General features: G+C 38.0%; 3 protein-coding genes across 4 annotated transcripts; all 3 read right to left on the bottom strand.

The window, feature by feature from the left end:
- Window positions 1-358: 358 nt before the first annotated feature.
- LOC141822673 (uncharacterized) lies at window positions 359-2,476 on the bottom strand. The gene is made up of 9 exons (XM_074710006.1): window positions 2,429-2,476; window positions 2,249-2,365; window positions 1,964-2,180; window positions 1,451-1,886; window positions 1,275-1,374; window positions 1,129-1,188; window positions 963-1,046; window positions 776-883; window positions 359-700 (listed from the first exon to the last, which is right to left on the bottom strand). Exons 1-9 carry the CDS (start codon window positions 2,474-2,476, stop codon window positions 359-361), a joined length of 1,512 nt encoding a protein of 503 aa, XP_074566107.1.
- Window positions 2,477-4,157: 1,681 nt separating this feature from the next.
- Window positions 4,158-8,452, bottom strand: LOC141823536 (triosephosphate isomerase, cytosolic-like). Its single transcript, XM_074710835.1, has 9 exons — window positions 8,375-8,452; window positions 7,919-7,994; window positions 7,156-7,279; window positions 6,847-6,931; window positions 6,387-6,519; window positions 5,506-5,600; window positions 5,162-5,240; window positions 4,863-4,945; window positions 4,158-4,395 (listed from the first exon to the last, which is right to left on the bottom strand). Exons 1-9 carry the CDS (start codon window positions 8,411-8,413, stop codon window positions 4,345-4,347), a joined length of 765 nt encoding a protein of 254 aa, XP_074566936.1. The 5' UTR covers window positions 8,414-8,452; the 3' UTR covers window positions 4,158-4,344.
- A 529-nt stretch (window positions 8,453-8,981) lies between these two features.
- LOC141824646 (uncharacterized) lies at window positions 8,982-12,289 on the bottom strand. Of its 2 annotated transcripts, XM_074711970.1 has the most exons (3): window positions 10,296-12,289; window positions 10,077-10,220; window positions 8,982-9,826 (listed from the first exon to the last, which is right to left on the bottom strand). In XM_074711970.1, exons 1-3 carry the CDS (start codon window positions 11,416-11,418, stop codon window positions 9,159-9,161), a joined length of 1,935 nt encoding a protein of 644 aa, XP_074568071.1. In that variant the 5' UTR covers window positions 11,419-12,289; the 3' UTR covers window positions 8,982-9,158. The 2 variants fall into 2 exon arrangements, with proteins under 2 accessions (XP_074568071.1, XP_074568070.1); XM_074711969.1 differs by having other exon boundaries at window positions 10,077-12,289.
- Window positions 12,290-12,383: the final 94 nt, after the last annotated feature.

The raw sequence follows: 12,383 nt of genomic DNA, 5'->3' as shown, positions 1-12,383 counted from the left end.
ATATTAAATGGAAATTAAAAATAAATTAAATCAAAGATTATAATTAATTAAAATATTAAATGAAAATTATACATAGAAATATTAAATGAAAACATAATAAATAATATGTAATTTGATAGGGTAAGATCCATTAAAAAATTATTAATTACTGGCTATCTCGTCTAGCGCTCGGAATTGGGACAATGCGGTGCGTAAATCTGTAAACGGCTGCGAGTTCTCGTGATTTCCTGAACTTCTTTTCAAGTTTTGGAATAAAGATCGTTCTTTTTTCCTTTTTTCTGTTAAATTGATCTTCTACTTGACATGACACTGTCAATTCTGCTCGATCTGATCATCAGCATTCATTTGAACTTGCGATTCAGAACAATGATGAGATTGAGTACGAAGCTTCTCGCCATGGCAATAAGTACCTGAAGTCAGCTCTATGTGGCTGTATCTCCACCAACTTTGCCAGGGGGATCCTTGGGTCTCTACTCAAGCACTCCTTGAGGACCCTCTTCAGCGATCCGGATACGGGGAGTTGGCTGTAGATCCACTCAAGAAGCGACTCCAAATCGTCGGCGAAATCCTTCATGTGCCAGTGCAGAAGCTTGGGCAGGATGATCTTCTTCTTGCTGGTGATGCGCACTGAAGCTTCCAAGTAATCCGTTTTGGCCATCTCCAGTTCATTCACCACATCCTCCGCCGTGTACACTCTCAGCTGCCAACAAGAAGATGGTTGGATTTGTGTTCATGGCTAGAATTTCTAAATACAAAACCGAGACACTAAACTTACCGCAGGAGAAGACCAACTTCCTCTACAAAGAGCAAATCTCACATTAGGCTCAGGATACCCCAGACCATATGCATGGACCAGAAATCCCTCTTTTTCATCAAAAACTTCCTTTTTGCAACAAAAACAAATTGTTAAAAGACCTAAAAAGAAAAAAAGATGAAGGTTGATGCATACAGTTCTCACTCACATGGTCAGTGTCAAAAGAATGCCTCAGCAGGAAATGCTCGATAGCCAGAGCATTAAGAATGACACCTCCAACATTTATCGCCGCCTAAATCACATTCAAATATAGTTTTTTCTCTTAAAATAAAAAGGAATTTGTATATAAAAAGCTAAATAAATAGTAGACGGACCTTATTTAGCAGCGCAAGAAGCTTATCTGGTGAGGGAGGAAAACCATGTTGTAGAAATGCCTGAAATCAACCACCAATTGTTGTATGTCACATATTTTGTGGTTTTCTAATTCCTTTAATAGTTTAACGAAGAGCAATTGCTGTACATGCATAATGCAAGCGTTGTAGATGTTGATCCAGAATGCAAGCTTTTGCTTGTAGCTGAGAAAACTTGGATTAATTGCAGAGAGCTTGTGCGTCAGTGCCCTGAAAGACATGGATGAACCGTGTAATTAATCTCAGCAGATTTTTGTTAGAGTTGCTGAATTACTTTGAAGTTTACCTCAGTTTTCCAAATGCCGGAACGCACAATTCAATGCGAGTCAAGTCCAGGGAAGCCTTCGTGCAACTGACAAACTTGTGTTTGAGTCCCATCTCCTTTGCGTCCCCTTCATTTTCAGGAATCAGCACGCCACATGACTCTCCTCTCTGCATTGCGTCCTTTGAGGAGATTGTAGATGTAGTCTTACTGTAACTGTGGAAATTGTTTGAACTCATGGATGAACCATGAAGCTTGTGTGGTTCGTGATTGAGTTGATTTGTACTCTGGCTCAGCTTCTGGAAGATGGCGATCAGGGTCTTGAGCAGCTCCTCGGAGAGCCTGTTTGGTGTTTCAGGCATAATGGATTCTTCGTCTCTGCTAATGCATTGAGGACTTGAAGCGTGGCAGAGGCCAAGGTTTGTTTCATGGTTGCTCGCCAATTTCTCGGCCTCATCGCCTGTTCACATGAAAGAATTATCGCATAAACTATGTCTTCTTTGTTCATCACACCCCAATTTCCCCCCTTCAACTAACCTGGCACTTGTTCATGATTCAGTCCTGGTAGTTGTTGGAGCTTGTGGAGCTCTCTCCGGCCTCCCAAACCGCAGAGGAAGTGCCTCTGCTGTCGCCGAAACAAGTTCCTCTCCTGGTTTCTCTCCCGATAGATGCGCATCTTCATGTCCTCAATCTTTCTCTCGAGCATCATGATCTCTTCCTCCACCATTGCCAACTCTGCCAGAAGCATCTGCGCCTGCAGAAGTCAGCTGCGGTTACATTGGATTGATGCATTCGTAACTCGAATTTAAGAATCAAGAATACCTGAAGAGGAGCTAATGAAGACACGCAAGAATGGCAAACAAATGCGCCATGGAGTGCGCATTGCAGGATCTGATTCAGCTTCTGTTCCTTATCCAGTTCATCTTGCAGCACGGCGACCTGAATGCTATTGATCAAACACTGAGATATCCGTATCCAATTGAGATATCAATTGATACTCACCTCTTCCTCCAAGCTAAGTCTCTTCTGGTGCTTGTCTTTGTCGTCCATCCTAAAACTTCACGTCATTCTTAGGCTGAAGCAGTCAGCTTAAATTGGGAGAGTCAGTGCAGTAATGGCGAGGTGGGTGGCACAAAGAAAAGTCAGAGGCGAGTGAGTTCATAAAAAAGCTATTAATAAAAGCTTCGGTGCGAAAATAAGGGCAAGATTGTAGAGCAACTCCTGTATGTGGATAAAGGGGGATAAAAATAGAGAACAAATTGAATGAAGAAAAGTTGTGCAATGGATATGTTCCATGTTCTTCCCATGAACACCTCTGTGTCTTTACAGCAAGCAAGCTTTGGAACATGCATGACTGTAATTAAAGCTGAAGCGGTTGGAATTGGAGATGAAGAATAGAGGCATTTATTAACGAAAGTGGTGGAGTCAATTGCTATTAGAAATCAGAATCTACATAGAGAATATTTTGGAAACTTTGACAGGCTCATTCAAAAAAAAAAAAAAAAAAAAAATGATAATCCCAGTAGCCACATCTCTGGGGTGATCGATCCAGTCCCACGGAAATTTCCCACCGACCACCAGGGTAAATCGGGAAGCGCATACGGCGGCCAATCCAGATGCTCAGCATCCTTTGATTGCGTTCCCCATTTGGAAGAAAATTCCTACAAATACGCCATAGCTGAGGATCGAACCGCGGGTTCCTGAGTTACAATCCGGATGTCCTACCGTTGCACCATTGCCCCGGGGACTAAACTGTAGTGGATAAACTTTTTATAGTGACCGATCCCACCGCCGAAACGGCCCCATATCAGAAAACCCCCTAAGGGAATTTTTGGAGGCACGGTACCACTAGGTTGATAAGAACATACTGCCTCAACAGCACCTTAGTCGAGCTAAGACTTGAATCGCACAGTACCTCAATCAACAAATATATGTTGCTAAGAGAATTCGAACTCGAAACCTCAAGCAACAGGTGTCTCCATGCTTACCACTTGAGATAAGACACTTCAACAATTAAAAGAGTCATATTTTTGTCCCAACGATTTGGGTTGGATTATGTAAATTTATTTCTCTGTCGAGGCAATACCACCTCGTTAATAGTATTCAAATTTATTGAATTAATTTTTATTATATTAGCCAATTTTCTTGATTTTTTTTGTCGTTGATTATAATTTCAATATTTCTCCATATAAAATCTTTTAGTTGTTTAAGTATATTGATATCATCTTATTCTATTTTTCTTAGTATATCATTTGTTAAAACTACATCTAATTAATTTCAAATATTAGTATTTTACAATTATTTTCTTTTTTTTAATAAATCCACATATTTATTAAATGGTATATATCCTACTCATTTTAACTGACAAACGAGCTCAGATAGTGCTACAAAAGATAATAGGATTAAAAAGAACTAGGAGACATTTTACCAACGTGATGGTGAATAAAATGCGTTTATAAGCTCGAGCAATATTTCAATATCTAAACTATGATAGTTATTTTGAAAAACACAATGAGATCTTTAAAAAAAATAATTAAAGGAATGAATGTAAATTTTCCTTTCCCTTTAAACAAAAACTGGAAATAGCTTAATATCTTAAGAAGAGTGAAATTCTCCCTTGCATTTGAAAAAAAAAACCCTAAAGCCATAAAAAAATGCAGCCTGTCCTATCAGTATTGCCAATATCTGAAATTGTAGAATTTAATAGTGCACAATTGACAGAAGCTAAGCATATTTAACTAGTTGCAACTCAGTCATTATTTCTTCATAAGTTTGGCATAGCAAATAAATAGTATTTCAAACATGACCTTGAAAATCGCTAGTTTATTTCCGTTACAAGCAAGAGACGGGGACCTTGAGAAAGAGTTTCCTGATACAAAAATCAAAGTTCATAGGCCTTCAACTCAAAAAGAGACTTCTCAAGCCGAGGCCTTGACAGTAGCAGCATTGATGATGTCCACGAATTCCGGCTGAAATAAAAAGGAAAAAAGGATGAGATTGAAGTTCTAAAGAACCAACAAGAAAATATTTAGTTCTAGTTTCAAGGGCCAACATCTGCTGTGGAGGTTTCAATGTTAATCAGCAACATCTACCTTGTGATGATGTTGTTTACTTTTTAATTTAAAAAACTAATGCAAGTCGAAAGAAAATCAGGAAGAACACAGAAATCTTATGACTTGCAGTTCCACAAAATGACAAGGATTACGGGCATAATCAACAGTTCAAGGACGAACATAGAATCAATCATTTATTGACGGCAATATTGCAGGAGTTACCTGTACAGTGTTTGATTGTATATAGTTGTATGGATATAATTATAGAATTATAGAAGTAATCTAATAGAAGTTTACCTACTGCAAACAATAAATGGTTACGTATTTTCTGATAAATGGAAACCCTAGGTGGACGTTACGAAGAATTCAAAGAAGAAACAAACCTTCAATGAAGCACCTCCAACGAGAAATCCATCAACATCAGGCTGTGCTGCAAGTTCTTTGCAGTTAGCACCAGTTACAGAACCTGAAGAATTTCACGTGTTAGAGGGTCTAGGACACTAAATACAAACAACAATGAAATGGTAATTCAAACGATCTTGAAATAAAAAGGTAAGCACAAGCAAAAGAATGTACGAGATTAGATTCACCGATGGTTATGCAACTTGAAATAAGAAAACACAGCAGAAGAATTTAAAGATGGAAAAAGGGACACATAATCAAGTTAACATTGAATGATTACCTCCGTATATGATCCTGGTTGATTCTGCAACTTCAACACTTACATTTATCTGAAGCCATTTTCGTAATTCAGAGTGAACCTGACAATCAATGCAGCTAATTATAGCAATGGTATATTTTAGAAGTTATTTCAAATAAAAAAATGGCCATGGATAAAAACAATGGATAACAAAGTCATATATTCAGAATGATGCAAGCCTGCATGAGATAAAAACATAGCTAGCCTGGGAATCATTATGTGTGTCAATGGACATTTTGGAGTCCAAGATATACAAACAAGATACACTGTTTTTAGTTGTCTAGGGAACTTAACAAGGGACTAAGTAACATAGCCACAGAAATTACCTCTTGGGCCTGAGCTGGAGTAGCAACCTTTCCTGTTCCAATTGCCCAAACTGGTTCATAGGCTAGGACTACATTGGTCCAGTCAGAAATTCGTTCTGTAATAAAACAAGTCATTCAGGAATGCTAAGAAATAGAACTACATTTAATATGTGTTCATGCAACTGACTGCAGAAGTAGTTGAAGCTACCAAACTGAAGGATTCTTTTCCTTTCTGAATTCTGAGGAGAGTAATTTGTTTAACACTTGAGAATATAATTTTAAAAGGTTTCATAGGAATATGCTAAGTTCAAGGTCAGAGACCATGCTTAGTTCAATTCCTCTACTAACTTGGGAATGGAAGGATGATGCTATATAAGCAGATAGCCTAAAAAAACAGTACATAACTGACTGCAGAATTTCGATTTTTTTTCTCATCTACATAGGATGAATTACACTAAGTTCCCTCTTTAGTTTGATCAACCAAATGGTGGATGAGGTTCATGCAACAGAAGAGAACATATTGCTAATCTGTGAGACTCATGTCATGCTATTATACTTCAAATTATCCAAGACCTAACATTAAAACTGTTTCAAAGAGCTTAGCTGCTCTTCTTGTTGGCATCAGGCTTGGGCTCTGAACTGATTGTGTTGCCAAGAAAACGTGTGCAAAATGTGTAAAGAACTTAGAAACCTAGGTCTGGCTAGTCATTTATCAAACAGTATCAGATAACTGATCTAGTGGACCATGCAAACCTATTCTAGGATCGCTGAAGGGTAAAGCAGCTGCACCACTCAAGTGAGAACAGCTAATTCAAAATATATGCAAATTGTCTTAGCTTGAGCATGCAGTCAAAACCAATTGCGAAGGCAAAATAACACGGTTTATAAAATGTGTAGGATACCTGCAATAGCTTTTGTTTGTGCAGCAACAACTTCCAAGGTGGATCCTGATTCACGTTGCTCAAGTGTCTCACCAACACAAGCAATGACCTTTAAACCTTTAGAGAGTGCATAGGCAACCTTGTCCCCAACAAACTGAGCCGGAAAACCAAATATAATTAAGAAGCTATACATTAGAACAAAACTATTATGAACACTTCAAAGATTTTAGCAATAAGCATCTTAGGTAACAAGAAGATAGTTATAAGAAACATAAGTCCAGAAATTCTAGAAAAGAAACAGTTTCAAGGCATTGCAAGAATATTCAACCAAATAACAAGTGAATCAAAATAAGTTAACACTTCACAGTCTTAGTTTAAATTTCACATAAACTTTTATTCAGCACTTCATGGATTTGATCCCTCAATTAGCAAATTTTTAGAAAAAAAAACTATATATAAGCAATGAAATCAAGAAAATCACCTCATTTGATTCATTTAACAAAAGCCTCCTTTCTGAGTGTCCAATAATAACCCAAGGAATGCCAAGGTTTACAAGCATCTCAGCACTGCACAGAGAAGTTTATTCGAATTAGATATACAACTCAGAAGAGACTCACAAAAAGAGAACCTTAGGTGCACAAACCCTTATTGTGTTTTTACCTTTTCCAAAAGGAAGCAAACTAATATCAATTTTTTTCCAATTATAAATCATGAAGAAGACACCATCAACTTAACTTTTTCTTTAAACATCCATTATACAAAATAATAGTCAACCAAGAAAAACTCATACCTGATCTCACCAGTGAAAGCACCCCCTTTCTTCACCCAACAATTTTGTGCCGCAACATGGAAATCTGGGCGCAACGAACTTTTCACAAGAGGGAGAAACACAAATGGTGGGCTAACCACAACCTCTGCAGAGATGACAAATACAAGGATTCATATATGATAATATTGACCGTAAAAAAAGCTAAGTGATGACAAAGAGGAAAACCTATGTTTTGTATATTATTCACTTGACGCTCATCATGATAAGTTTAAAAATTTAAGTAAGAATCTAGATATTAAAATTCCATAATATATATACTCAGTTGAAAATGAATTTTGAATCATGTGTTAATTTAGAGGAACTGTGACAATTGATAATATATTCCTCCATCCAGACACACAAACCAGCGTTCATAGTAAACCAGCTAAGTTCATTGGCATGAAAGAACTACACAGACAATGTTATTCATCCACCCAGAACACACAAACCAGCTTTCATAGTGAACAGCTAAGCTCATGGCATGAATGAACCATACAGACAATGTTAGGTTGATATTACCACGATGTTCAATCTGTAGTTCAGGTGGCAGTACTCAAATGTTCATTATCATCATACAAAAGTTGTAATAATAATAATGAAACGAGTAATAACGACATCCCTTTCCCTTCCCCTATCAAATTAGTCAAAAGGCACATACTCCACAAGCATCCGAATAGTCAGCTAGCATGCTATAATTTCCAAACAATTTCAAAATATACAATTGAGACGAGAATCACGATCATACCAACAGCTTCAGGCGATTCAATTTTTCCATCATTCAGTGTACTGACAATTTTCTGGACCTCCTCGCTCGTCCCATTCTGCAGAAACAAGGACAATACAACATTTTATTTTAATCATTACCCATCAAAAAAATGATTTGCTGGAATCTAAAATCAAAGTAGAGAGCAAAAGGGGGAAGAACGAAAGATTCGCAAGGAAGGCCCATAGTTCCTCCAAATCGAAAGTTCAAACTCGCTAAAATCGTCAGAAACAATTAAAATTGAGATGGATCCAAACAAATCCAACCAAATCAACTACAACTAACTTCAAGATGATGGATCCATAATAATCAGAACAATCACCACACACTTGAGATTCTGACAGGCCAAAATCAAACTAAGATCTAAGTTCCGTCAAGAACCGGCGCCGATCTAAACAAAATAGAAAAACAAGTAAGTAAAAAATAATGGAGGATTACGCATTTCCAGTTGCCACCGACGAAAAACTTCCGGGCCATTATCCGCACACAAACAGAAGCGACGACGATGAGACCTAAACCAGGTTCTTCGAGAAAAGGACACAGGCACACAAATATATAGGGAATCCGAACCTGGAGGTTTTCTCCACGGTGGAATTCAACGTCCAAGATCAATCGCAAGGGTTTGAAGATCTAAACATCGACGTCCGATCAAAGATCTGCACGAATCTCAAGTTCCGGTGCGAATCTCGGGTGCGGATGTTTGTGGTACATGGTTTCGGTAGGCAAAAACTGGTGTCGATCGTAAAAGTGGGGCCCATTGGATGAGATAAAGAAAACCGAAGCGCCGGCGAGGACCGAGGCGTCGCTTTCCATCCCCTATCACGAGCCACCCGGTTCTTTACACGCCCTCCACCACCGTCTCTGTTCTCCTTTTACTTTACTTGTCGTGGTCCCCACCCATAAATGGGTCGGTGGGGAAGAGTGCTCCTCTTGCGGCCCGGCCCATTTTGATCTGGCCCATTTATCCCAATCTTCTGGCACGTGATGAGCAGTTGATGAGTAGCTGTTATATATAATATCAACTAAAATTATTATAACTGCATAAATAAAAACAGGAAAGTGTGCGTCATTTCTACTTGAATTTACATGATTTATCAACAATTTTTTTCCGAAACAAAACAAAACAACCATTGTATGAGTATTGGTATGAACTATGTTACATTCTGCATATGATACAAAGAACGATGGATCTACAAATAAGAAACCAAATTGGTTAACAAGTTCAAATATCAATAAGCTCGAGCAGCAGTTCATCTAGCAAATCACCCAGTACAAGGCACTCCAACTCCATTCCTGCGGCCTCAGTTTCCCACTGTAAGTTCAACCACCGGTTGTCGTTCGCAGAATCTTGTGCCATGGCATTTTTGAGCGTGTGATTCAACTGCCTTTGCAAATTAAGAAGTTTGCTAACCTTCATCCAGACTTCCTTGAGAACATGATGGCCCAAAGGAACTGTCCTTGGGTTATGATGTATGCGCAAGAACCAATTCTGAAGGAAAGATTTTTCATAGGTCTCAAGAAACACTTCGTTTATCAGATCAGTTAGAAGCAGATGATCAAGGGATACAGTTTCAGATTCATCAAATGTGTCGATCACTTTCCCGAAAAGAGAAGGGTCATGTGGCTGGTACTGAGGATACCATTCTTCGATAAACTCTGAACTATTTATATTGGACTTCATCAAAATATCCCTAAGGTATTTGAACTCAACCTCGTCTTCTTGATCCAATTTAATGTAAAATGAATCGGAAATAGAAATTCCATCTGGCGCTTCACTATTGGAACTGGATGCAGTAGTTTGAGCACCAGAAGAGACGCAAACATCCATAGAGTTCAATAGTTCTGGCAATGCCGTGAGCTCCTTAAAATGGAGGCTCTCAAGTATAGAATCTGTTTAAGTGAAATGTATAAGGTAGTTAAAGAATTGCAAAAAAGGAAATCTCTCAACCATTTGTGTTATCTAAAAGCTAACTAACAGATAAGAGCAAAAAATGAATTTATTGTAAATTTGAAATTTGGAAATGCCATTATTTGATTAAGACTTGGCTGTGAATTTTCTGCAAAAGAAATTTACTGGAAAGCATTTTGGCAAAAGAAGAACTTTCTATGCCAAATATTTTTTGTTTTGTAAATAACTTACCTTGTGAAATTATATATTTTGATGAGTTCGCAATTTCTTCCTCAAAACATGGGTCAAGTTTTATTGGTTCGGCACTTGGATATGTTTCAGGTACCCTTGGCAGCTTGTCCATGGAAGCATTGTTGTTTCCCTTTTCATTTGAACCTGAAAATTCAGGTTGTTCAATCTGGTAAAACTCACTACTCAATAATGAATTCTTAGGAAGCTGAAAATGGATACCGTGCTCATCCGTTGTCTCTGTGATTTTAAACTCTTCACCATGCTCAGGTTCAGTAATGTTTGCCAAAGGTTGTTCATCAGCTAGCTCACAAAAATTCATGTTAGCAATTCGGTATGCAGATTTAGTAGTTTCCATTTTGACAGCCACATGAAGAGGGGACTCGACTAACTTTGACTCAGCAAAACCATATGTATCAATGACACCATCAACATCCAGTTGACTGCCTGCTGATTCATTTAATGATAGAGATGCCCTGAAAAGTCCCTTCTGAATTTTCTTATCCGAATGGTAAGATCCATATTCAGGATTAGAAAGAAGTCTTTTATAATTTTTTACTTCATCCCTGTCCTGCAAGCTGCTGTGTTTGCTAATCGAGTTTAAGGACTCAGATGCCATTTTGCTTTCTCTGACTGAACAGGAATTTAGCAAACTAGAATACTGATCCAATGATTCAGTAAGAGAACGAGATCTATGAATGGTTTTATGGTGCACTTTCTCCCCATCTGATTTGGCTGAGGCAGACCGAAACAGCTTTCTCTTTAATGCTTCCCTGGATGCCTTCTCTCCATAGGGGATCTTATGGAGCAACCCATCCATTGAAATCCGAGGATTCACCTTGGATGCAATTTGATTACTCTTACCACGCTTTCTTCCTTCTGTACCTAACAACTGAGTTGGAAATGAATCAGAGTCGTTAAGTCTTTTAACTGAATTGGATGTCTGACTGTCTGGTGAACAATTCTCTAGAACAGAATTTGGGTCTTCCTGAAGTTTCAAATGAAGCTCTCCATTCTCCTTGGTAGCCAATTCATTTTTCTTCGAGAATGCTTCACATGCTGCATGCAGTTTTTCCTTATCAATAGCCTGTTCTTCAGTTAAATGACGTCCAAGCTCAACTAGCTCCTCATGGCCAACGTGTTTTACAATGTTAGCTGATCCACAAATTTTGGAGTTGATTTCGTTTTCAAAAAGTTGATCTTGCTGAATAGGTTGAGAGTCAGACATCTGCAGTTCGACAGCTGTTTCATTCCTAATAGTCACTTCCTCTGGAAGAATATAGTCATCACATTCCAAGTGATGAATGGAAAATGTGCGCAGCAGATGTGGGGTTACCGGAAGCATTTTCTGTTTAGGCTGTAGCTTCCCAAACAACTTTTTCAATATCAGATCCCTAAGGGCTTTTCCTGAATTTCTTTTACTAACCTGGCATCATTAAAAGCTCAAACATGAAAGAGTCCATCGACAGAAAGGAATAAAAACACATCCATCGACCAGACTACTAGTCGAAGAGATAGACAAGGGCAACAAATATGGTGCACTTACTCAAATATATGCTAAGAAGAAACCATGAACAAGTTCATATGTGAAGCAGAAGTATAAATAAGCGAGTAAGGATAAAATTTTGTTTTCTCCCTCTATTTTTAGCACATGAAAGTCCAGAAAATATTGAAATTATCTAATGCACATGTCTGCAATCCCCAAAACTATTGATATTCGTGTGGTTATAGAAATAAGTAAATCTGACAACAAAACTTGCCAAGCAAATTTCTTGATAGCCATATGATAGCACGTTGAGAACATGAACTGAACGATAAACAATACTATTTGAAGCCATCTAGTTTAACAGTCATCAATCCTTGCATTGTGCTATGGAAGAAATCCAGTAAATATTCGCTTTTTTTAGTTGAGAACAAAATATCCTTCTGCAATCACAAACACAACATAAAAGTACAAACACTGTTTCAAGAGCAAGAAAGTAAAAGCACTTAAAGAACGAAACTGAGAACTAAAAAAGACAACTGCTTTGTCTGCACATGCCAGCTTCATCTATTCTAGTAAAGCCATCACAAAGTATTACAAAATGTTCAGCAGTTTGGCACTAGGAACTTTGATGCTTGGATTCTTTGTATGCCATAGTAAGTCATATTAGAAGCTTAGATCCACACCCATGTTGGTTAGTATTGGTATTCGAGTCCCAATAACATAGCTAGGAAATCAATCGCATGAGAAACATTTGAGCACAAGGAAAGTGTTGACAACCTATCTATTTCACTCTCTTTAATCTCTTTATAGTGAAGATACCTATT

This window comes from Curcuma longa, chromosome 3, assembly GCF_044706935.1.
Source record: "Curcuma longa cultivar G26 ecotype Majalengka, Jawa Barat chromosome 3, ITB_CL_G26_1.1, whole genome shotgun sequence".
NCBI lineage: Eukaryota > Viridiplantae > Streptophyta > Magnoliopsida > Zingiberales > Zingiberaceae > Curcuma > Curcuma longa.
The sequence above is the reverse complement of the archived record's forward strand: the minus strand, read 5'-3'. Positions and strand labels throughout refer to the sequence as shown.